Source organism: Sphaerodactylus townsendi, linkage group LG11, assembly GCF_021028975.2.
Source record: "Sphaerodactylus townsendi isolate TG3544 linkage group LG11, MPM_Stown_v2.3, whole genome shotgun sequence".
Taxonomy (NCBI): Eukaryota; Metazoa; Chordata; class Lepidosauria; order Squamata; family Sphaerodactylidae; genus Sphaerodactylus; species Sphaerodactylus townsendi.
Genome location: NC_059435.1, coordinates 18476093 through 18503079, shown reverse-complemented (window position 1 = coordinate 18503079; position 26987 = coordinate 18476093). Strand labels below are relative to the sequence as shown.

Here is a 26987-nt window from a genome sequence, read left to right as displayed (position 1 = left end):
GTTGGCTTTTTTAAAAAAAGGCACGATGCAAAGACTCTCATACGAACACTCACCTGCGTGGACTCCGATGGACCTGAACTGATTTGGACAGGATTCAATACACTTGGGATGCCAGGAATAGGCCTCTGCGTAGGAAAGGTGGGGGCCGGATGGATGAGTGGCGGGCTGTGCCCAAAGGCTGAGCCCAAACTTTGCTGGCGGCTGATGATTTGCTGGTGCATCTGCTGGAGGGACACAGGCGTGGGAGGGTATGTGAAGCTCAGGGCAGGGCTGCACGGAAGGGAAAAAATGGAACAAAATAAATCAATCACAGCATCAAACGAAGAGAGGAGAGATTTTAGTGTCTTCAAAACAAGAATTTTAAAAATCATCTTGGAAGCTACATACATCAGCAACTGCACAGCTCACAGTATTTCAACCCACTGTTAATTTTTTTAGATTAACTGAAGGACAAGGGTATCTAGATAGCTGAACAAAAAAACAGTATGAAGAAATTAGGATAACATAGTACTTATTGTTTATATGCTATTTTCCGGTGGTTTTTTGTGTTGATTTACGATCAGAATATACTTTTATGGTTGCATGTATGTTTGTATCATGTATGTATTTATATCATGTATTATTCATCCCTGGAAGCAGAAGGAAAGGACACGGTACAAGCTGAACAAATAAAACAAAAATAAAGCCATTTGTATTTTTTAAATATCACCAAAAGCACTTCATGAAGTAAGTCACCCCTTCTGATATGTCTCCTGTCTGGAGATGGAGTTTGGGGGCGGAGCCAACAGTATAAAGATGGAGTTGGTCAGGCCGGCTTCTCAGCTCGATCCTGAGCTCAGCCTGGCTTGGGCCAAGCTTTAAACTGCAGGCTCAAAGACTGAAGTTTAAAGCTGGATCCAGGAAAGTCGAGCACAGCATTGAATGGCCCCGCTCTGCTTTGAGCTCCACGTGGGGTCTGAGGTGGGGTGAGTCTGGCTCAGTGTCCAACAATATCCCTGCTCCCAAACTCCACGTGAAGTTTGGACATGGGCGTAGTTGGAGGGACAGCTCGGCAACGTGCCCCCCACATGACCTGGCTCGGTTACACTACTGTGTAGTGGTTAAGAGTGGTGAAATCTAATCTGGAGAACCAGGTTTGATTCCTCACTCCTCCACATGAGTGGCAGACTCTAATCTGGTGAACCAAGTTTCTTTTCCTGCTCCTACACATAAAGACTACTGAGTGATCTTGGGCTAGTCATAGTTCACGCAGAACTGTTTCAATCCCACCAACTTCACGAGATGTCTGCTGTGGGGAGAGAAGGGAAGCAGTGTGTAAGCCGCTTTGAGACTGCTAACAGTTGCTGTCGACTTTCCTTCAATGTTCTTAAAGTACTGCCCATGGAGTGGCTTGTTTAGCCACTGCTCCTTTTGTGTTGTAAACTGTTGGACTCTATACTCTTCTTTTGATTCTTTGGCTTTCAGCATCTCAGCCTTGTGGACTTCTTTCAATGCTGGCTCTTGACTTTCTTGGATGTATTCTTTCAGGCCTCTTTTCTCTTCCTCTGCTGATTGCTTGACTTGGAGCAGCCCTCTTCCTCCTTCTGACCTTGCTAGGATGATGATGATGATGGTTGTTGTTGTTGTTATTGATACTGATACAAAACCAGTAATACACAGCAAACAAGATCACTAGGCTGGATTTTGTATTAAACCACACGTTGGACACATGTTGGACACTTTATCGATGAATATGCGTGCAGAGCCGAGTAGGGTGGCCTTTTGCAGCTGACATATGATGATTCTGTCAGCGCCGATTGTTTTTAAGTGTCGTCCAAGGTCTTTAGGCACTGCACCCAGTGTGCTGATCATTACTGGGACCACCTTTACTGGTTTGTGCCAGAGTCTTTGTAGTTCAATCCATAAATCCTCATATCGTGTTTTTTCCAGTTGCTTCTCATCAATTCTGCTGTCACCAAATTTAGTATACCGCCCCATCCCTGAAGGGCTCTGGGCGGTTGAACAGGGTTGCTGAGCTACCTTTCAGACATACAAGGAACAAATTGTGCTGGGGCCCAGTGGTGGGATCCAAAAATTTTAGTAACAGGTTCCCTCGCCAGCCCTCAGCAAAGGGGGCGGAGGCGTACCTAGGCAAACCTGAGCCCTGGGCAAAACCTGAGTTGGATGCCCCCCCATGGGCAGCCACCCCACCACGACCCCAAAAAATTTTTTGCACCAGGTCATTTCTAAATCATCATCACATTATAGAAAATGCCCCAACTCACAAATTTGAACACAGCAATGGTGAAACACACAGGTTCCTTGATAGAGACTGGTGAGATGAAAGGTACGAAAGGCTGAGAATCAATGAATTGCAGTACCTGAAAGGGATTAACCCAGTTCAGGGAGTTACATTATTAGTCGCAATTGCTATATGGAACCTTCACGTTCAAAGGCAGTATGCCTCTCGGGGAGGCGAGGGCGTGGAGATGGAAAAGCGGACCCAATTAGTAACCCCCTCTAGGCACACACAAATAATTAGTAACCCACTCTCGGGAACTGGTGAGAACCGGCTGGATCCCACCTCTACTGGGGCCCGATTTGTGTATGGAGCATGGTGCGAGGGGAGGAGGAGCTTCAGCCTGCCCTCATGCACTATTTTCCTGAGCTATAATAACTGTGGCGAGGGGCACTGTTTACCCTGCTGTGGGGCCACAAAGGCTGCAGTCAGTACAAGCCCCTCCCTCCCCCATGCTATGCTTCCGAGCTGAAATGGAGCCTGGCACCCTTGGGAAAATTACTTCCTCAAGGTCATATATGTCTGTAAATGAGGTCTGAGGTATCATATCGGCTGGGCCTTAGGATCACACTGTAATTAAAACGGATCAGTGATAAATGAAACTTGAGACATCCGAAGTACTGGAGAAATTCAGTCACAATGAGGAAAACTTTTATTTAACATCCAATATCTTATTTGGTGTTGTTATAGTAGTTAAAATACGGAGGTGCTAACCACTTAATTTTTTAAAATATACACATTATTCATACCTTTGGGAATGTTTTTGGTAAAAGAAAACCCGTATGGTCAGAGAAACCTTATTGTGTCTATGAGATTATGAACTTCAGACTAGGGGGGACGGTTTTGAATTCCAGATACCATCCCTGTATAGCTGCACCCTTGTATTTTAAATAAAACTTGATATAATGTCAGTGTTAATATTAAATTGCAATCATTATCCAATACATACCATTGTGTTAAAGCTACAACTTAATGGGGGCCTATGTGATCCCAGAATCAAGTTAGTGTAGTGCCTTTTTCAAGTGAAAACAATTTAAAATTACAAATGAATATGGAAGGCACGAGTGGGTGAACATGGAGTATTATATATAGTGTTTTAATGAACCAAACAGAATAGTTACAACACTCTGATCTCTGTTTCCTGAAAGGGAAAGGGCGTGTGTTTGTGTGCGTGTGTGTGTTAAATCATTGTGTTCGGTGATGAATGGCTTGTACACTGAAGAATAAATTGAACAAACTAGCATAGAGCTCACTGAACATGAAATCAGCTATTAGAAGAAAGCTTGTGAACAAATTCTGAAGCTGATATGCATCTTTTGATTAATGTTCTATCAATCATCCATAGAAGCTACCTTAGCTAAGTCGAGCTGTAATCATTCATGGCTGCTTACAGGAACCCAGGCAAGGACTAAGGGACTGCAAGAACGGAATATTATTACCAATTTCCTTCTCACTCTCACTGTGAACCATTATCGTTTTGGGGACATTTCTGCCTTCTTTTATTAAAAGAATACAATGCAGAATGAAGGCATTTATAGAACTCTCCCTGGGTATTTTTTAATATTATTCTGTCTTAAATGGGCCAACTAGAGCAAAGGAGAGATCACCTCACTGATAAAAGTCACTTATTCATACTATACCCCAAACCCTCTTTATGGACAACAGTCAAACTGAAAAAAAACATGCATCCTATGACTTCTTTTTTACAATGGGTTAGAGGAAAATACCGCATTCTGTTAAGAGTAGTACTTTCAGCTAATGTGTTGAGCCACAGCACTAATTATGTCAAAAGGATTTAAATTTGTGTTAAACTCATCACTGGCATCACAATACACCATGAGCCTTGCAAAAAAGGATCTGTTCAACAGTGGCATAGCAACAGTGGCGTAGCGGTTAAGAGCAGGCGCACTCTAATCTGGAGAACTGGGTTCGATTCCCCACTCTGCTACTTGAACTGTGGAGGCTTATCTGGTGAACCAGAGTAGCTTGTGCACTCCAACACATGCCAGCTGGGTGACCTTGGGCTAGTTACAGCTCTACGGAGCTCTCTCAGCCCCACGCACCTCACAGGGGCACAGGGGGTGGGGCGGAAGGGAAAGGAGATTGTAAGCCCCTTTGAGTCTCCTCACAGGAGAAAAAGCGGGAGGGGGAGAGGTTATACCCAAACTCCTCCTCCTCCTTCTCACATAATTTGATAGGCACTAAAAATGCCTAGTAGATTTTTCTAAAACTAACAAAGTAAATATTTGTCAGAACATGTGTAAATGTTTAGATGAGCAAAATCTAAATGACAGCTGGACCCTCCTTCTAACAGGTGCAGTGTGCAGATTAGTACCAAGCGCACAGCTTGTACCGTGTGCAAACCTGATAAGGTGAGGGCACCTGATTGGTACCACTTTTGTATATAGTTAGCAAAGACAGCAGTGTGATGTGTGCCTACAAACACCTGTGGTCTGGCGAAGCCCTTTGTTAGCAGCAATAAATAGAACTGCACTGGTGACTGTGTGTCTATCCGTTCTTGTCTACATTGTGTCCTGCAAGGTGGTCTACTCTGAGTAAATCCGCTGCTTCAACAATATTGCCAAAGGCTTTCATGGCTGGAATCAACTAGATGTTTTGGTTTTCCAGGCTGTGCGGCCATTGTCTGGTAGCGGGCAAAATGCTAGGAGCCAAAACCGCTGGACGCAGCAACCTGGAAAACCCACAACAGCCAGCTAAGAGACTATGCATAAAAAAATTAAAGAGGATGACAAAACCCTGCAATGATCTGTTTGATTTTTAGGGTCTTTCTTTCCATAAAATTATTTTTTTAATGTTATGTAACCAACAATAACTAATCCGGGAACATTTTTGTCATGGTACTGCTGTAAGGTGTTCCTTGGGAGCTATAGTAATGAAGTGATTACAGCTATTATCATGCATAATGGGCTTTAATAGACATTTATTGGTGTTTAACTGAAAGGGGGAGTGGGTGCTTTCCCACTGGAATATTTCTACATTGAGGCTCATTGATCACTAATTTAGAGGGGGGGTGGGGAGAGAGAGAGAGGTTAATCCATCAGCTTCCTCAACCAAACGGCAGTGATAGAAATTCTTTAGGTGACATTCCGTATGGTCTGAGCTTTCCATCTTTGCAAACAAATGAGTGATATGACAAGCATGGCGTTCAAAACACATTTAACCAATTGATTTTCTCTCTCCCTTGTAATAAGATCTAGAGACATATGAAAGAGTGGGCCATAAGCCAAGATTAAAGAAATTGCTTCACACAGAGGAATGTAACAGAGCAACATTATCAATAAAAGTGCTGTAAAACGCCATGTCACCTACCCTTTTGCTCCATCTAAAGTTTTGTTATTGCAATAAATAGCTATTATTGAACAGTTTGCCTTTTTTACTACAGTTTTTTTTTTCTTGAATGTTATTTCAGGTCTGTTCTTAGTAAAGAATCCTTTTTTTCTTAAATTGTGTGTTTGTTTTGTTTTTGCTGTTGAACATCCAGTTAGAAGACAATGGAAAATCCCGGTTATTCATAACTGAGAGGAACAAATCTCCAGATATACAAATATTAGAAAACAATCACTTGAGCAGCATGTTCCTAAGCATATTCAATGAAGAAGAGGAGTTTGGATATATACCCCACCTTTCTCTCCTGTAAGGAGACTCAAGGTGGTTTACAAACTCCTTTCCCTTCCTCTCCCCACAACAGACACCTTGTGAGGTAGGTGGGACTGAGAGAGGTCTGAGAGAACTGTGACTAGCCCAAGGTCACTCAACTGGAATGCAAGAGTGTGGAAATACATGTGGTTCACCGTCTTTTACTCCTACATGCCTTTATCTTTTAACGTTTAAATATCCTTTACTTCGGATTTTATTAAGCACAGTTGATACAGAGGATTTTTAATTGTGAGAAGGGCTTTGCAGAAGTCACAAGCCTTTATTGGCATAAAATAAACATACAAAATCAGCATACAAAATTTGCCCATTATTGCTCACAATTATAGACACTGGTACTAAAATACTAAATACTAAAATATATACATGGTCCTTCTGTAACTATAGGACATTCCTTCAGCTAAGTTAACTCACTTAAACGTCATCGGATACTGACAGAAGCTAGAAAAATTACTGCTGGCTATATGTGGTCATAATACATAGACATTGGTTGGTATTCATCTAGACTTACGTCTATTATTGTTAGCAGAAATTTTGCTACATTCTCACACACTGTGGGATCCATGTTGTTCAAAAGCATAGGTATCTTAAGAGCATCAGTTAGATTGTTATACAGAAATGGGATAAGTGCAGATTGTGACATTCTGATTTTTGCAAACCTTACAGGGCTTTGCAGAAGCTGTTTTGACTGAGTGTTGTTGCTCACTATCAGTCTAGCTAACAAGCCAAGGATAAGGAAGGCAATTATATCGTAAATGAAAGAAATACAATGTGGTTCACCAGATGACCCTCTGCCACTCAGGTGGGGGAGTGGAGAATCAAACCCGGTTCTCCAGATCGGAATCCACCTGTTCTTAACCACTACACCATGCTGGCTCTATGGACTGCTGGATTCTATGCGGCTTACTCATCCCAGCAGGGAAGTCTAACATTACAGAGCCAAAGTAGATGTCATGAGTGCAGATCCTGGCTTGGGAGAAGGACCTGCATGCAAGTTAACCACGAGCAAGACCAGGATTCTGCACTCCTCACTCACTGGCCCCTGTTGTTCTTCAAATGAGACCTCTGGCTCCCAAGCAGAAGTACACAACTGCCCCCAACACTTCTAGCGTAGCCCTCAGTGTCCTTGCATCTTGATTTAGAAAAAGAAGAAGAGTTGGATTTATATCCCCCCTTTCTCTCCTACGGGAGACTCAAAGGGGCTTACAAACTCCTTACCCTTCCCCCCTCACAACAAACCCCCTGTGAAATAGGTGGGGCTGAGAGAGCTCAGAAGAACTGTGACTCACCCAAGGTCACCCAGCTGGCATGTGTGGGAGTGTACAGGCTAATCTGAATTCCCCAGATAAGCCTCCACAGCTCAGGTGGCAGAGCGGGGAATCAAACCCGGTTTCTCCAGATTACAGCACACCTGCTCATAACCACTACGACACTGCTGCAGAAATTATATTTATGATGTAATCTGAAACTTTGGAAAACCCTAAAAACATAAAATTGCATGGTACTCTCTAGTACACAGTCCATTGTATATGCACATGTAAAAACAGGATCATGAAGGGTGGAAATGAGAAGTTATGGCTCTATAGTTCTTCACCATGGCTACTTCTTCTTAATTAACTGGATTATACAGCTCTCTTTGCCCACAGATGCACATGTACCCTGTATGGCACTACAGGCTTGGCAGGAGAAAATGTTATCCAGCATACAAGTAGAAAGATGATGGATATCAGAACTGTGCGATCCAGATTGAGAAACTCTGGCTAGCTGAATGAGCATGTTGTGAATGACTCCTACAACCGCAATGCCGGAGTTTCAAAAGAAGCCTAATACACAGTCAGGCTTGAAATATGAACGTTTCCTCCTGTGTTATTCAAGCCTAATTTGAAACCATATGGGACCGCCTCCATCCTTACAAGACTCAAGATCGCTAGCTGTTCCTCCACTCTGGGCAGTAAGAGCTGTCATTACTGATGCTTTCTCAGTGGCCGCTCCTGTTCTATTGATCAGCCTTGCAAAGATTTCAGGAGCTCTGTAAAGGAGAGCTCCTTTTCTGACTCGATTGTAGCGACCCTTGGGTAGAGGTCAGTTAACGTGATAGGGAAGGAGTAACGGCTCGCTTTCCGTCTCTTTTTTATCTCGGATATATTTAAGACGGTTTTTAATGATGTGAGTAACTGCAGTGAGTGAATTTCTGCAGTGGGCTCACCATTACGTATATGTGTACTTGCTAATATGAGAGATGAACAGGAAAATGTTCAGTGAAAGAAAACATATATGAAGAAAGGGAGTGGTCTAAATCAGTTGTAAGGTGAATGAAATGCATCATCTCTGGCTTCCGTAGTTTGTCCTCTCTTTTCTTTCTCTCTTTCTTCCACTCTCCTTTTTCAAAATAACTGTTTCGGCTATAAATTCAAGAGCAGGATTTATTCTCATCCCCAATACAGCTGTAAAACACCAGCACCAATGACTTACAGTGGCCACCATTTTGTTCCCCCAGATTTTCTTTACCCACACTTCCTCCAAATGACAGGCATTAATCTCTGACTTGGTCTCCAAAGCAATATCCCTACACTTGGCTCTCAGTTTTCCATGTTGTGCCTCTACAAACAGCTTGCTGCACAGAAGATCTTCAGCTAGTGGCATGCAAATGAAAACAGGAATATCATAAGCAGCAGCAGTGAAAGCAAACTAGGAAAGCAAATAAGAATCTGCAAAGGAACAGACTCATAGGGATCTATTATGCCTGCTGGAAGATAACTGAAAATTCTCTTAAAGCCATCAAGACGGGCCGTAGCGCGGGCTTCCACGCCGCAGGAATTCGCCCGGCGTGGAGGTGGAGGGCCGCTCGAGAATGGTGACATCGCGGACGGCTCCTGGAGAGGTCGGTAGATTTTGCAGGCGTTCAAGATGGAGTCGCTTTTTCCTCTCTCTTTTTTCTTACAGAGTCGTTGCCCAGTGCTGGTTCTCCTAAGCTCACACGCCCTCCCTCCGGACTCCAGGGTCGGACGGCTGTGCCAGGGAGGGACTTAGAGGCCAGCAGGACGCATGGCTTTCACGAGGTACATGGGAAGGGAAGGGGAATTAGCACTCCCCGGGCGGCGCAGTTCGCACCGCCGCCACGGGAAGACGCTTCTCAACAACCCTGGTTGTTTAGGCGACCTGACGCCGCCTCTGGGGAGTGCAGTCAGGTCGGCGCTGCTGCGTTGCAGCAGCGCCGCCTGTGCGAACGGCGGCCTGGGGGCGGCGTTTTTACCGCCCCCAGGCCGTCGTTTTTGGCCCGTGTGGAAAGGGCCTTAGAGCCAAGGGATCTTACTTCCCTCATTCTGCAAGTTAAAACTACACTGCAGGTTGACACCTTACTTGCAAAGAAGATATATCAGTTAATTGAAGAGGATTGGAGCAGCAACATTTGCACGAACGGCAACCTGCACAGAACCACCAAGAAGAGGAGAAGTTGGGATTTATACCCCACTTTTCTTTCCTATAAGTAGTCTCCTGTAAGGAGTCTCAAAGTGGCGTAGGAGGTTAAGAGCAGCAGTGGCGTAGGAGGTTAAGAGCTCGTGTATCTAATCTGGAGGAACCGGGTTTGATTCCCAGCTCTGCCGCCTGAGCTGTGGAGGCTTATCTGGGGAATTCAGATTAGCCTGTACACTCCCACACATGCCAGCTGGGTGACCTCGGGCTAGTCATAGCTTCTCGGAACTCTCTCAGCCCCACCTACCTCACAGGGTGTTTGTTGTGAGGGGGGAAGGGCAAGGAGATTGTAAGCCCCTTTGAGTCTCCTACAGGAGAGAAAGGGGGGATATAAATCCAAACTCTTCTTCTTTTCATAAGGTTGCCTATAAACAAGATGCTGTCATCAAGAGGACTGGTCTTATCTTTATGATTTCAGGGAAGGAGGAAGAGAAGAAAAGATGAGAAGGAATATTGGAGAATTGGCAGGGGTAGATCCCTCCCACCATCTTGACAAATCAGTCAGAAGATGAGAAGGTAAAACTGAAAAGTAAACAACAGTATGTTGGCGACAGAGGAGAAATCTGAACGCTGGTACACCAACCAAATCTTCCCTTAATTTTGCATGATGGGTCAAAAATTCAGGTTGACTTTAATATAAAATTCACATTGAAATCACATTCAATAATATTTTTAATTAGGCACCTATTCCACACCCAGAAGACGCCATCTGGCTAGTTTATCTAGACTTATATGAAGATTACAATATGGATTAACTTATATCAGGGGTCTTCAAACTATGGCCCTCCAGATGTTCATGGACTACAATTCCCATCAGCCCCTGCCAGCATGGCCAAGTGGTAGGGCTCATGGGAATTGTAGTCTATGAACATCTGGAGGGCCATAGTTTGAAGACCCCTGACCTATATATTTAAACAGTTTTATCCCAAATTTTCCCTCTGGCAGAGGCTCAAGGAAGCTATGATGGGTTTGTGCATCCAAAGACTCCCAAGAAAATATATTTCTGTGCACGGATCTTACTTGATGGATTGGGCTAAATATATTTAGTTGTAGAAAGAGAACATAAATTTAAAAACAACATCCTAACAAAGCTTTTGATTCACAGGGCAACACTTAGACCAAACAATATTTTTAGTACAATTTAGGCACATGTGTAACATTCTTCAGTTGCCTCATGTATTTGATTTGAATTGGTTGCTTAGTCTCAGCTCCAGCCTTCTATTAGACAGAATTCAGAAAGGTAATGTTTTAAATAGTTTCCTTCCAGTCTTTCAGTATATATATTTATTTACAGTAAAATATGGAGCCGGTCCTCATATTGTCCAGCAATACAGATATAATAAATCCATGATAAAAGAATACAATCAAATATCAAGGCCCCAAAATCAAATATTACGTTATGAAAAATTCTCAAATGAACCATCCAATAAGCATCTTATAGGGCAGTGGTTCCCAACCTTCCTAATGCTGCGAACCTTTCATACAATTCCTCATGTTGTGGTGACCCCCAACCATAAAATTGGTATATATAAAATATGAAAAGAGCATTTTCCGATGGTCTTAGGCGGCCCCTGTGAAAGGGTCGTTCGACTCCCAAAGGGGTCACGACCCACAGGTTGAGAACCGCTGTTATAGGGCTTCAGGCTGTTTAAAATATAAGGGGGTGTTGTGAAGAGGGAGATACATTTTAGGCCATGAACTTCTAGCTTTTTGTCTGTTCTTGTATGGAGAACTCAGAAGACTCAGGATGAGTTTGGTCAAGGTGGGGCTATTTTCAGGTATCATTGGCCTTCTGGGAACCAGGCTGAGAATACTGACAGTCTTCATTGCCAATATAAAAATCAGTGGTCAAATGCCTCTTTCACATTATGTGGAACACACAGGTCCTTTAAAAGGCAGGGACAAAAATTGCCTGTGGATTCCTGGATCGGGAGGGAACTTTGTAGGCAGACCAAAAGAATCTTGTAAAGTCAGTTAGATGCGCATGCAAAAATGTTTGTGTTAAGGGGAAATATAAAATATATCGCTGCTTGGCATTTTAACTGTTTCAGCTGTCTATTCAATATCTCAGTCTTTTGTATTCAGAAACAATTACAGCAATGTCCCTCACAATGCAAAATGGATCTCCTATAGTAGCCTACAGTTCCAAATAATATTTAGCTGACAAAGTGATGACTGAGGTCTCCACAGAGACCACTGCGAAACAGTGAAACTGGCAAAAGATAGTGCAGACAGCCCCAAAATTAGCCAAGAGCACGGAATCCTAATAATGTTTCCACTACCGCTTTGCACAGAATAACCTGAAATATCAAAGGCAGTGAGAAAGAATCTTTAAGTTGTGCAGCCTACCGCTTTCAAGTAAAAGGACCAAAAGAAAGCGCCTCATTCATGTACTACTTGAAGAAGAAAAGAGTTTGTATTCATACTGTGTCATTCTCTCCTGTAAGGAATCTCAAAACAGCTTACAATCATTTTATCTTACCCTCCCCACAACAAGCACCTTGTGAGGTAGGTGGGGCTGAGAGAGTTTTGACAGAACTGTGGTTAGATCAAAGTCGCCTCGGCAGGCTTCATGTGCAGGAGTAGCAAAACAAATCTAGTTCACCCGATAAGAGGTCATCGCTCATGTGGGTCTCCAGATCAGAGGCCTGTTCCGCACATGCAGAATAATGCACTTTCAATCCACTTTCACAATTATTTGCAAGTGGATTTTGCTATTCCGCACAGTAAAATCCAGCGGCAAAGTGGATTGAAAGTGGATTATTCTGCATGTGTGGAAGGGGCTAGAGTCCACCGGTCTTAACCACTACACAATGCTGGCTGTATGCTTGCAGTTCTGATGTGCTAGAGGAACGTTAAACCCACCCTTTCCCTCTTCCCACGTGTGAATCAGGGCTCTTCTGCATGGATGCCTACGCAGTTCAGACAAGCTCTCCTCCTCAAATACAGGGAATAGCGCAGAAACCACACAAATAAAACCACTGCAGGAATTGACTGTTAGCATTAAACCTTCTGATTAGGAAGTATATCATTTGCATAGAGAATAGAAAAGGGAACAATTGCTCCTCCAGAACAGGGAAGCATCATGAAAAGACAAGTTTATTTCCAGTAGATTTCAATGTAAGGCCCCTTCCGCACATGCAAAATAATGCGTTTTCAAACCACTTTCACAACTGTTTGCAAGTGGATTTTGCTATTCCACACAGCTTTAAAGAGCACTGAAAGCAGTTTGAAAGTGCATTATTCTGCATGTGCGGAATGAGCCTAAGATTGTGTTAGTTAAGAGCCAACTGCTTTCTATGTATATCTTTGTGCAAAAGTTGAGCAGAAACAGTCTGAGTTCTGCTGGTATTTAGGTTTCAGATTTAAGTATTTCTAAATTCTGCAGCAGGGGTACAATTACTCCTGCCTTTTTTTTTTTTTTTTTAAAGGGGGGGGTATCTCTTTTAATGTATTTTTGCTTCGCTCAAAGGATGGCAGCCTTAACCCAACCACTTTATGTTCAGGTTCCACTGCTGTGTCAGATTTCAGAAGAAACTTTCCAGCAAGGAAAACTTTAATTTTATACCATCTTTCAACAGTCCTCCCCCCGCCCCGCCCACACTTTAATTCAATGTTCCCATAACTGCAACTCTCTTCCATCTTTAAACCTGTGCTCTAAACTGGAGGTAAAACGGGTCAGAAAATTACATTTCAATTACATGAGGAGATTACGTTTCATAGAACTCACTTCCAAAAGAAGAAAAACCGACTTTATAATCAAATCCAAACACTGTGGCTTCTCTGCGGTTGTCCTCCTAAGGAGGCCTTGTAGATTCTGGTCACAGTTCTGGAATTTACCTTAGAGCGACTGTTGCTAACAAGATACATTCTCGTTTGTATGCTTATGTTTAGATTAAAAAAACAAGGGTCCCCAATGTGATATCTGTGGGAGCCATCGTACTCACCAATATATTTCCTGAGCTGACCAAGTGTTTTTTTAGAAAGGATTCTGACTGGCCACTAGAGATTTGATTGGCTTTGCAGATTTTTTTTAAAACGTTGTTTCATGATCTGTGATACACCTCTGAAGATGCCAGCCACAGATGCAGGCGAAACGTTAGGAACAAGATCCACCAGACCATGGCCACACAGCCCGGAAAACCCACCACAACCAGTATCCTATTGACTTCAGGCCCCGAGCTGATTAACTATGGCTCATTCCGCACATGCAGAATAATGCACTTTCAAACTGCTTTCAGTACTCTTTGAAGCTGTGCAGAATAGCAAAATCCACTTGCAAACAGTTGTGAAAGTGGTTTGAAAACGCATTATTTTGTGTGTGCGGAAGGGGCCTATGCCAGGAGTATCCAGAGACTTTGTTCTAACAGTTGAGTTTTTTGTACTTAAAAGAAACTAGCCTCTTTTGAAAAAAAATCTCCCAATTTTTTACAACAGATAAACAAATTACATGAAAATGTGTTGTCTCCAAGACCCAGGAGTTTCCCTGAAACATGTATGAACTCATGGGACTGTAATGCACTCTGAAATAAGCCTTTTCGGGATTGTTTGAACAGTTCCCTCTGGTGTCCAGGGTATGAATGCAAAACAGAGATTAAGGTTATTTTTCTAAAGATAAAAATAACGTTTATTTTTTTAAAAAAACATTTTTATGCTGCTTATTTTGGATGTCTTTAACGCTCAATTTAGCAGCGAACAGTCAAAAACAAAATATATTTGGCAAAATTACAGCATCTAATGAAAAATAAAGATAATAACTGGGAGACAGACTAGTAGTGACAACTGTATTTCATACACCCACTCGTTTCTAAATATGGCAGACATGAGGCTCCAATCTATAGGAATTTCAGCGGGGTGGTGGTGGTTATCTGTTGATATTTAATATGCCCCCTTATGATTGTATAGCCTTTCATGTACGGAACTCCCTGCAGGGACTCCCTTCCCATATTTGTGCTGTCTGCTCTGATTCCATCGTGGCTAAATTTGCTTTGGCAGCCATTTTAGGAGTTAGTAATGCCTTACTTTAGAGAAGGGGGGGTGGCTAAAACTTGGAGACAGACTGATTCACTGAGCCTTTCCCCACTTACCTTAAGCCCCGCGCTACTTGAGGAGAGTAGCGCGGGGTCCCCTGGCACTCCCCACGACAGGGGAGGCGACAGCGCAGCCGCCCCAACGCTGCCGCTGTCGCGCCCCCTCAGCAAGCGGCATCCCTGGTGCTCTTCTTAACGGCGTCTTTTGATGACGTCGTGGGGACGCCCAGGCGCGTGCCTGGGATGCCACGCGCTGAGAGCAGCGCGCGGCATAGGGGGGATCGAAGAGAGTGGGGAAAGGCCCACTGATGGGGTATCTGCATGCTTACTCACTGCCATGGGGGCTTGCAAAGCGAGGCATCCACCTAGATTTATCCATCTAATTTCATCAGCAAGGTCAAGTCTTCCTGAGTATAAAATCTAATTGCCATCAAGCAGTCAAGCAGGCTAGATTGCTTTTACTGACCTTGCCTGAATCTCCTCCCAACCTGCCTCAGGCATGGGTGAAGCATCCACCCTGCCAGTGTAACCCCCAGGCCCAGAATGGGTTGGCCCAGAATGGGTTGACCCAGTAAGGGGGTGGAGACTCAGAGCAGCAGAAAGGCTGAAAGAGCTCTTTGCAGAAGACAAGGCTACCAGACTCGGACCTTGATTTCTATAAGCCCTTAACACCTTGTTAAGGGTTTTCTTTTGTGGTTGTAATGGGTGAGAGTTCTCCTGGAGACCTTCATCATGTTGCAACCTGTTCATCAAGCCCTTGGAGTCTTCAGGAGCCAGCCAACTTGCAAAGAAGAATTTGGACTTGGCAATATCAGTAGACTGTAAATAGAAGGACTTGAAATGCAACCTGAACAGGACCTTGAATTGTAACGTTAAATGTTGATGTTTCAAAAGTGTTAATTGTAAAGAAAAGTAAACCATTTTGTTGTTTAAAAATTGTTGTAGCAACTCATTCCAAGTACTGCCCCACAGAACCCACAAGCTGAGGTTACACCAGCTCTCTTCATCCACCTTGCCTGGATGCAATTGCCTTTCATTGCCTTTCTGGGGAGCCTTCCCCCCAACTTAATCAAAGCCATGAAATCGTGGACTCCTTTACAATTATTTATTCGATATTCCATTGGGGTGGCTGTTTTGCCAGCCAAAATTGTGCAGTCTTATCCTTCTGCCGGCTCAGAGGTTGTCTTCTCTTCTGGAATCAGCAACTCTTCTAACTATTCCCTCGGGACCTTTAGAAGCTCTGTCTAAAAGTCCCCAATGCTGAATCTCTGGATCATCTAAATCAAGGGGGTCCAACTCTGGCGCTTCAGATGTTCATGGACTACAATTCCATCAGCCCCTGCTGGGAATTGTAGTCCATGATGAGAACTGTAGTCCATGAACATCTGAAGCACCAGAATTGGATACCCCTGATTTAAACAGACAATGTAATCCAATCAGCTCAGCAGACGTCTCCATTCCCTCCTTTTCTCTTAAAAACTCTCCTTTCCCCGTCTTTAAATTCACCCCGCACTTCTCCTCGTGGCCATTCCCTTGTGCAGAATCCTCAGAGGTTTGGCTCTCTTTCACTTTTTTCTTTCTCTCCTCTCATATAACATTTTTATATGCACATTCTCCTGAACACAACAGTTTCACAATCCTTACGCTTGAGTGCCTTTTCCAATTCCTGTACATTCCCACATTTCCTCAGTAATCTAAACCTTGCTCTGGAAAAGATTAAGTTGCTTTGTGGCTACTGGTAGCCTATCAGAGGCACACTGAACTTTCCTGCAAGCTATCCAGATAATGATCCTCAAATCACATGTTTTGCACCCTCTAATGGACAAGTGTGTCAGTTTTCCAAGTCAGGCCCTTTCCCCACTTACCTTAAGCCCCGCGCTACTCTCCTCAAGTAGCGCAGGGTCCCCTGGCACTCCCCACTACAGGGGCGGTGACAACGCAGCCGCCCCGACGCTGCCGATCTCGTGCCCCCTCAGCGCGCAGCATCCCTGGTGCTCCTCGAAACGGCGCCTTTTGATGACCCCGCACAGAGCGCAGGGTTGTGGGGACGCCCGGGCGCACGCCAGAGATGCCGCGCACTGAGAGTAGCGTGCAGCAAAGGGCAGCAAAGGTAAGTGGGGAAACGCCCTCAGTCAGGCAGTGGAAGAAATTTCCTCGTGACACTGAATTTAATTCTCCCGAAATGGTTGCAGCTCTCGATGAGCGTCCTGAACCCAAGTAAGGCCTCTTCTGCCTGGGCCAATAAACACGGGTGTAAGATGCTAAAAAAAAAACCATTTGGGAGGGGGGGACTTCGCCCAGATCCCGCCTCCAAAACGAGTCTGCCCCGTGTTATTTCCTCCAACCTGTTTTTTTAAAAACTCACCGAACAAGAACTCCTTCTAAAAAATGCTGGGATGCAGCTACTCCTGAGTGAACGGCCAGGAAGGAGGCACTTTATTTGCCTCCCTTTCCCTTTACAGATTTTTTTTTTTTTTTGCAGCTTGCATTTGCACAGCTACGCAGATGCAGCTGGTCATATTGTGGGACATGGGCATGGCTGTGGGGGTTCGTTTGTGTATGCCTGCATAGCTATGAATGTGTGGGAAGTAACTGAAAAAAACCCAGACAAGTCTCCGTGCGAAGGCGCAACAGCAACCCAGACTGTTTCCATGGGCTCCAATTGCTGCCTGCATGGATGCTTCTGAACGCAAAAACAGAAAAACGGGTTCCTTTCTCACAACTGCAACCTGTTATACATTTGCTGTGTGGAAGGAGCCTTAGAGAGCCCATGTGTATCTAAGGATACACGTGAAAGGGAGCAATAATACTGTGCCATGGAGTAGCTTGACAAGTTCAGATTCTGAGAAAGCTCATCTGTTCAGCAACGGGAGAAATATCTTGGTATCATCTCTGCGAGCTGTATGACAGCTTGGCTGAGCTTCTGTTCCCTCCTCTGTTACAGGTATTTAAGTCTAGCCATGGTCAGAAATATAAGGCAAAGGGCAAGAACTGAAGGGCTCCTGGACCTTGACTTGCGACCTGTAGTCTGGGATGAGCCAGGCCGGTGGATCCAGAACCAGAGCAGTACACTGAAGTAGTGTACTGTTAGTTTTTTCAAATTAAACAATATTTTAGTATTTATTCTGTGAGCTGCTTTGAGTCCCCAAATGAGAAACTGGGTAGAAATACTTGAACAAATAAAACAAGTAAAGCTTTCACAGAAAAGTCTGCCTGTACAGTTTTTTTTCATCCTTGTAAATTTTGATAGGAAATACTGAAGAACTTCTGCCCTCTGTCTGTGCAACCCTTCCTGAAGAAGAAGAAGAAGAAGAAGAAGAAGGAGAAGGAGGAGGAGGAGGAGGAGGAGGAGGAGAAGAAGAAGAAGAAGAAGAAGAGGAGGAGGAGTTTGGATTTATATCCCCCCTTTCTCTCCTGTAGGAGACTCAAAGGGGCTGACAATCTCCTTGCCCTTCCCCCCTCACAACAAACACCCTGTGAGGTGGGTGGGGCAGAGAGAGCTCCGAGAAGCTGTGACTCGCCCAAGGTCGCCCAGCTGGCGTGTGTGGGAGTGTACAGGCTAATCTGAATTCCCCAGATAAGCCTCCACAGCTCAGGCGGCAGAGCTGGGAATCAAACCTGGTTCCTCCAGATTAGATACACGAGCTCTTAACCTCCTACGCCACTGCTGCTCCAAGCCCGCTTGGCAATAGTTCGTGGTAGAGGTTAATCACATTCACTGATAGGGTCCAGTTTTTCAACAGTTTCAGAGCTTGTTTACATCATCTGTAAACTGGAAAGGACATACTTGGGCAGTGAACAAAAGCGAAGTGCCCCAACATGTTTACGTAATCATGTATGGACCTAGTTCTTGCAGCCCTTCCTGATCTTGAACCAATCCTGTTATGATTTGCAACAGCCATCATCTTACTGTGACATCCCAAACTCCACAGACACGGCAGGCCACAGTCACCAAAATCTCTCATCTTGTGACATGCAACATGTTAGGCCTCTTGGGCCCCTTCCGCACATGCAAAATAATGCGTTTTCAAACCACTTTCATAACTGTTTTCAAGTGGATTTTGCTCTTCCGCACAGCTTTAAAGAGCACTGAAAGCAGTTTGAAAGTGAATTAGTCTGCATGTGCGGAATGAGTCATTTATATTTTCACTCATGCATAGTCTTGGTCCTTTTTCACTTTCACCTAAGACTTTCACTTGATCCTGTTGATTTAATTGGCTTCAGCAACCCGTAAGCACGAGTGGCAAAGTATACGATTTTGGTCTAAGCATGTGTTCCTCCATGCAAAATAGTCACATTTCTCCATGAAAAACAGTCACTGTCAAAATCACAGCCAAATTGCATCCGATCTCCCTTCTAGATTACAGCTGGGACTTGAGAAGAAAGCTCAGTTGATTTTGCCTTCCTGTATTCCCAACCTTCCACCCTTGACCATTCCAGTTCTTCCTCCTGCTGTTCAAACCGGCCTCACCCTCCTGATCCAAATTGCTTAATCTCTTCCTAGTTTTGTTTAGCTTAATCTCAGCCAAGCAGCAAGGAGAAAGTAATCAGATACAGCCAAAAGAAGCTGTCTGTAATTAACAAGACCTTGTTAATTTCTTGTTTCTGCTCAGGCAGCCTGGGCAAGCAGGGAACGGAAAGGGTCAGATATCAGAGAAGAAGAAAAAACCCCGGAATGCTTGCAAACTTTGAAAGAGCCCTCAGAGGAAATTTTACTTCACATAGCAGAAATGTTGCCAGCTTTTGCAATAGGCTTTCTTCAAGGGTCTGCCTGTGAGGCTGGGAAAATTTCAGCCATCTTTTCTTCTTCTCCAAGGCAGGCACAGGGTTGAAAGAGGACTCACAGCAAGTCACTTATCTGCAGTGTGAGCCTCGCTTTCTCCCAGCTGCACAATCAAAATGAATTAATGACATTAAAAGCAAATGATTAAGCAATTAGCATTCTTTAAGTTTTATTAATAGTTTTCACGATCAGGCAAAAATGCAAAAAAAAAAAAAGGCTAATGATTCAGATGGGCTTTTATATCGAGAATGCAAAAACGCTGCAAACCTGACTACTCATGTATCTCTAAAGCAGCTATCTGTAAACTAGCTAGGGACAAAATCTCAAGGGACTCAGTGAAGCATACTTCTGAGCAACCCCGATATGGAATCAAGTTGCACACCGCCAGAACAGCCGTCCCCCACAACCTTTATCTAAGTCAGTGATTCCCAGCCAGGGTTCCGTGGTACCCTGGGATGCCATGAACACATCCCAGGGGTACCGTGACAATGCTACAGCCTGCCCCCCACCCCCGGAATCAAATGGATTTTGAAGGGGGGGGGGTGGTTGGAAGCCTCATGGGCTCCCTTTAAACAACATTGAAAAACAGCATTGTTTTATTTGCCTAAATTCGGCGTTGATTGGGGAGGGGGTAGATTTAAAGGGAACTCTTCCTTTAAATCCCCCCAATCCATGCCGAATTTAGGCAAACAAACAAAGCGGCTGTCAACACTGCTTCCCCTCCCCTCCCCCTGCTTGCCACTCTCCCCACCTACAGGCCAAAAATGGAAAAAAACCTAAAAATGCAAAAATAAATAAATAAATCAAACGAACCTCAAGGGTACCCTGATATATGAAGAGCGAGGTCAAGGGTACTGCGACATCGAAAAGGTTGGGAAACACTGATCTAAGTACTCTTGCTTAAGACGGATTGTTGTGATCAGCTGAAACATCGGGCTCCGCCAACAGTACAACCCCAAACAAAGTTATACTCTTTGAAGTCCACTGAACCCAGTGAAGTTAGAAGGATGCCGTTCTGCTCAGGATTGCACTGTAAGAGCATTTTAGGAACAGGCATTTCAAAGCTGCAACGTACTTCAGGGGAAAAAAACGAACTTCTTGTTGACTGAGATGTGGTATTTTGGACTGAAGGTTTGGACCAGTGATTCCCAACCAGGGTTCCATGGTACCCTGGGGTGCCGTGAGCATGTCCCAGGGGTACCGCAGCAATGCTAATAGCCCCCCTCACTTTTGTGGTGTCTCCTGCAGGCACCAGCAAGGATATGGAGCTGACCCAGGGGGCAGATCCTGCCGCAAGGTCAGCAGCCACTTCCCACCCACCCCCCTGTGCTCTCTTCACCCTTGGAGGGGAAGGTGGGGGAAGGTGGGGGGTGGCAAGCAGGGGAACTGGGAAGGGAAGGTGGGGGGAGGATGGCAGGGGTACCGTGAGATATGAAGAGTGAGGTCAAGGGTACCATGACATCGAAAAGATTGGAAAACACTGGTTTGGACTGAAAGTGGATAATGAAGTCACTGCTTATTCACGGTTGCAAGGTTTATACCCATCAAGGATCCCTGCAGTTTTGCAAGACCTTACCTTATTGCACTTGCGGATAAGTGGCCGTAAGAGCCACTTGCTGATGAGCTGCTGCGGGAGTTGTTGAGAATTGTGACCAAGGAGTTGGGAGATGTCCGGATCATGGTCTGAAGGTCAAAGCTATGATCAGACAGCGGAGATAGGGACAGCGTTCGCTTTCGGCTGGGTCTCGCTGACAACCTGGGGCTCGGAAACCTGGCGCCTGTTATATAAACAAAAACAATTATCTACCCGAGTACTCTACCTTCTTTATATATCACTACTGGCAATGGTTATAAAGAGTCACCACCACAAGGAGACGCGCCTTTGACAAGCCCACTCGTTCCGCTTATGATGTACTGGCTGCGATCGAGGAAAATTAGGAAGAAAAATTTATCTTTCCATTGCTTACCCCAGGGGAGCTCTGTTTATTAATGCGCCAGCAAAATGATAAATGGCTAAACAAAAGGGAAAGACTTTTATGTGTTATCCCTCTCATTTCTGGTGATTTATGAAGCTGATGGCTACTTAGACATTCACATCATTAATTCACTAGAAGCAAGGAGATTGAGTGGTTCAAATCCAAGCGACTGGCAAACCTAAAGCCTAATCGTAATAATGAAAAGACCCAACGAGGACTCGTAAAACACAAAACACAGATCAAGATTCGATCCCCCCCCCCCCTTCATTCATGATTTCTGCTTGGATAATGCTATATCAAAGAAGTTATGAATAAACCACACCCTTTGCAAAACATGTGAATTTACATTCGCCCTTCCTTTCTAAGAAGTCCAAAGTGCAATCCAGAGTTACACTTTTCTAAATCCACTGAGATCAGCGGGTTCAGAAGGGATTAAATCGGCACTCTCCGTAGTATACTAAGATTTGTCCTAGATCGCTGATTGAGATCTGGGTGAAATAAGGATTTGAAACTAGATATCCCATCATACACATGACCACTGCATTTCGTTTACGCCACGTGACATGACTATTCCTCATTCATACAATTGAACGAGGCAACCTATAGGATTGTATTACCAATTTTGCACTGTTCTTCTGTACAGTTATGCTTAGACTCAATGTGGTTTTAGTGGTTACAGTACTGGATTAGGATCAGGGGACAGCATGAAGTACGGAAGCTCCCTCAATGACTTCAGGCCGGTCTCTTCCTCTTACTGTGACTTTAGAAGAAGAAGAAGAGTTTGGATTTATATCCCCCCCTTTCTCTCCTGCAGGAGACTCAAAGGGGCTTACAATCTCCTTGCCCTTCCCCCCTCACAACAAACATCCTGTGAGGTGGGTGGGGCTGAGAGAGCTTCGAGAAGCTGTGACTAGCCCAAGGTCACCCAGCTGGCGTGTGTGGGAGTGCACAGGCTAATCTGAATTCCCCAGATAAACCTCCACAGCTCAGGCGGCAGAGCTGGAAATCAAACCCAGTTCCTCCAGATTAGATACACGAGCTCTTAACTTCCTACGCCACTGCTGCTCCTTTATCTTATAGAGATAACTTATCTTACAGAGTTCTTGTGAAAATAAAGCAGAGGATGGAAGAAGACGAAGAGTTGGTCAAAGTGGCTTAAAATTGCCTTCCCTTCCCCTCCCTACCGCAGGCACTATTTGAAATAGGAGGGGCAGATAGAGGTTGAAGAGAACTTTGACCAGCAAAAGGTCACCCAGTAGGCTGCATGTGGAGGAGTGAGGAATCAAACCTGGTTCTCCAGATTAGAGTCCACTGCTCTTCACCACTACACATGTATGCTAAGCTCACACAGTGTGCGACTAAAATGTGGTAGCTATCTTTCAATCAATGTGTGGACTGGAATGCATTGTGCATTTTTTTTTTAAATGAAGGCTGGATCTTTTGAGAGAATTAACTCTGGAATTCCCTTTTGATTGCCAGGGACAAGCACATTGGTTCTGTTGTAGTCAATGTGAGAGATTTACAGTCCAACAGTACTGTAACAAACTAAGTCCATACAATAGAATCTTCATGAAAGCAGAAAGATCTTTATTAATATGGCTAGATCAGTCATAGTCCTTGAGAGAACAATATCAAAAGTACAGACAGACATCAAGAGAACTTCGGCCCAGCCTACTCAGATACTTTCACACGCAAGGCCAGATCATTCTGGGAATAGCGCCAAGCAAAAGATAGCACAAACCGAAACAATGAAAACAGGTGCTAGCAAAAACCGTCACATTCCAATCCCCTCTTTACACTTACACAGTTATCCCAGTCTCAGTCCAATTATTTAAATGGGCTTGAGCAGAAGGAACTCTGCACAGGATTGCCTGTGAAGCACATGGTAAACCTACCCACTGACATCAAGTTGACTTAAAAGTGTTAATCTTGGATTGGACTGGGCTCAGGCTTAGCTACACCTTGTTTTCACCTATTCTGACAATTATACTGCTAAAATCTTTCTCAGTTAATTTAAAAAGAAGAGGAGGAGGAGGAGTTTGGGTTTATATCCTACCTTTCTCTCCAGTAAAAAGACTCTAGGTCAGACCTGGGCATTATACGGCCCGCAGGCCACATCTGGCCCGCCGGATGACCCTGACTGGCCCCCCTGCCGTGCTGGGGAGCGAGGCGTCTTTGAAAGCCCCGCAGAAGCCGGTTGCCTTGGCTGCCGGCTTCTGCGGGGCTTTCAAAAGCACCTCGCCCCCCTGCCTTTGGCCCGGCCCTCCACAATATCTTCTGTTTCTTATGCGGCCCCATGGAAAAAATAATTGCCCACCCCTGCTCTAGGTGGCTAACAAGCTCCTTTTCCTTCCTCTCCCCACAACAGACACCTTGTGAGGTTGGTGGGGCTGAGAGAATTCTGAAAAACTGCCCAAGGTCACCCAGCAGGAATGTAGGAGTGCGGAAACACATCTGGTTCACCAGATAAGCCTCCACCACTCAGGTGGAGGAGTGGGGAATCAAACCCGGTTCTCTGGATTAGAATCCATCTGCTCTTAACCACGACACCACACTGGCTTTAAGAATGTGTCCCTGCCTATCATAAGCAGGACTACTCTGTACCCTACCCATATCCATTCAGTGGGGCTTACTCTCAGCCCAGTGTTCTTAGGCTAGCAGTGTTAATGTTCGATGTTTACTTTTGCCTCTCCCTTCACTACTAAACTTTCGTTTAGACACAACGAAATAAGAACATTTCTATTGGATGATGCCAATAATAACATTCCTAGTCCTGTATTCTTTCTCCGGTAAGATCTGGACCAGAATTCCCGGGGAGAAAACGTATAAGAGCACATGGCGCTCATCAAGTACCGGGTTCTTCTGGTCTTCCTCTGCCCAAAGTCTCAAATTTGGTATTTGAATTCTCACTTCATTGCTCCTATCGCTGTGTGATCTGATCTCTAGTTAGGCTTCCATCTGGGTTCATTTTGGAATTCTCTTTGGTCTTAACCTCGTTACAGATAAAACTGCCAACAACCGTGTCAGTTATCTTTGGCATCTGCCTTGTGGTTATTTTCTCTCTTCTTCTACATCTGTGTAACCAGCATGCGTCCATGTTGTTCCAATCTCTCTCCAGATACCACGTTGACGAGTCAGCATTTAAAAGTGAATGTAAAGGGGTTTTTAAAAAACGAAAAACAAAAACCCAAGCTCCTTATAATTTAGCTTTTTTCATCTCTCTTTTATGGGACTGCTACTTTACTGTGTGGCTGTCTGCTACTTTGTTCAATACAGTGCTTTGATATTTGAGAACAGTGATGTCTTTCGTTTTCCTTAAGAGTAGAAAGCAGTTAGCAAAGCTCGTAAGAATTGGCTATTTCATTAAGGAGGAAGGAGAAAAAAGCTCCATTCCAGAAATGACAAAACCAAAACCTATGCTTAAGTAACTTTTATCAGACAACAGTACAAAGGGGTAAGGGTGGGGTGTAGGAACCAGACTTTGTGGCATCACATGGTACCACTCTCACTTCCACTGCATGAAAGGGAATTCCTCAAGGAAAGATGGTACTGGCCATCATTGATGCTGTGTCACAATGCAGGGTCCAACTTCGATTCTGTGCCATTTAGTAACAAACAGTAAGCCTTTAGGCATTTTCATGTGACTTTAATATTATTTATTAATTAAATTTCTGTACTGCCCCTCCCCTTTTGGGCTCAGGGCAGTTCACAAACATTCATAAAACATTTAAAACAGTCACTATAAAACTAACTATAAAACTATAACAGGAATTAAATTTAAAATCGATGCATTCCCACATAACTAAGACGGCACATTTTAATTTGAAATGCATCATCAATGAAATGCATCATCAACGAAATCAAAGTTAAAAATCAAGCATGTCATTCTTTGCATTGTACCTGTGCATCTTCCTCCTGACTGAACAGCTAAGAGGAGCTGATGCCCCATAATGTAAAACATGGAGTCAAACATGTGGTCCAGGGGCTGCAGCTCACCCCTTGAGAGGGCTTATCAGGCCCCCGAGTCAGCTGAGGCAGCCCCCCACAATGCCCAGCCTGACCAAGTCACATTTATGTCATATCCAGTCCACAAAAAATGAATTCAACATCCCCTGCTATCTGAGACACACACAATGTAAGAATAATTATTGGCAAGATAACAGACTTCTGGATTCTGGGCTGGAGTGGGTAGCTGGACACACTCTGAGTCTTCTAGAGAGAGGGGAAAAGATAGCCTCCCAATGAAAATAATAAAAACCAGTATTTGAATAAACATTGCTGTTAACACCAAGCCAGGTCCATTAACGTCCAAGAGCAGAGGAAAAATGTGGTAGTTGACATATTGACTAAATTGAAGAATAACTTTAGATGATGCACTAGGAAAAGAGTCAGTGGAAGCCAAATTGGGTTAGCATTACCGAGTCATGGTTACCCAAACAAAATTATTGCATTCCCATTGCTCTCGGATTCCTGGCAGCACCTTTCCTGCCCACAGAAGGGAAGCAGCGTAAGAGGAGTAAGATGGACATGGTAAGAACATCTTAGACCAGCGGTTCTCAACCTGTGGGTCATGACCCCTTTGGGGGTCGAACGACCCTTTCACAGGGGTCACCTAAGACTCTCTGCATCAGTGTTCTCCATCTGTAAAATGGATAAATGTTAGGGTTGCAGGTCACCACAACATGAGGAACTGTATTAAAGGGTCGCGGCATTAGGAAGGTTGAGAACCACTGTCTTAGACATTATTACAGAAGATTACAGTATCGTTGTTAGTTATGTATATTCCACCTGAAGTATTCCCTCTGGCTGTTGGAAGGCATGAGTCCCTGGGAGATGCTCGAGTATGGTGGGCACACCCCCGGAAAAGGGTATTCCACACTCCCTCGACTGACCTCTCCTTCCAAAATGTGGATTCGGAGAAACCGCTGAGGTTGTAGGACCTCCTGGCTCCAATGTGTACGTGCAATTGCCAAATCCTTTGCCCAAATCCCCCTGCACCCTTTGCCCTGTTGATTGTCTTGCATCCAGGTGCTGCAAACCCCTGCCTGCCTTGTTTGTTTTTCCTCTTGTAAACTGTCAATAAAAGGGCTTGGGGAGAAACGGGACGGCAGAATTGCCCCCTGCATCTCTCACTTGGCGAAACGACATTCTGTCTCTGCTGGCGTAAGACTACATCTGGCCCCTTCCGCACATGCAGAATAATGCAGTGGATTTTACTGTTCTGCATAGTAAAATCCAGCCTCAAAGTGCATTGAAAGTGGATTGAAAGTGCATCATTCTGCATGTGCGGAAGGGGTCTCTGTATATGGCACTTTGTAAAGTCACAATGGCTAAAAAGGAGAAAAAGAAAAAATGGTCATGTTCCTGCTGTGAGGATTTTATAATCTGGTGAATTATTTCTGTAATGTAAATACGCCAATTGATCTGAGGAGTTTCCGAGAGGCTATTTCTGTAATATAATTCTGTTCATTCAGCTGAGGAGGGTCCAAGAGGTTGATCCAGAGCAACCTGAAAACAATAGCAAGACAAACTAGGGTAGATCCCAAAATGCAGTTGGGGACAGAAGTGTCAGAGCACTGTTGTAACTGGCGTCTGATCATCAAAATCTAACTGACAGATATCACATGACACAGCCTCATTCTAGGTTTAATTGGTAAAGAACTGTGATTGGTCAGTAAACCAGATATAAGGCTGCGGTGTATTTAGGTCTGTGAGACACTTGTCTTCGTACTGCCTGGCGGAGCACTTTGTCTGTGTGAGCTATACTTGTG

The 26987-nt window shown here is 44.3% G+C and overlaps 1 protein-coding gene across 1 annotated transcript in view; it reads right to left on the bottom strand.

The window, feature by feature from the left end:
• The window catches only part of GLI3 (GLI family zinc finger 3), a 165313-nt gene that overhangs the window by 62054 nt on the left and 76272 nt on the right, over nucleotides 1–26987 (bottom strand). Inside the window, exons 5-6 of the mRNA XM_048510456.1 lie at nucleotides 20817–21018; nucleotides 54–270 (exon numbers count right to left, since the gene is read on the bottom strand). Coding sequence (XP_048366413.1) covers nucleotides 54–270; nucleotides 20817–21018 — 419 coding nt within the window. The remainder of the gene's footprint in view (nucleotides 1–53; nucleotides 271–20816; nucleotides 21019–26987) is intronic.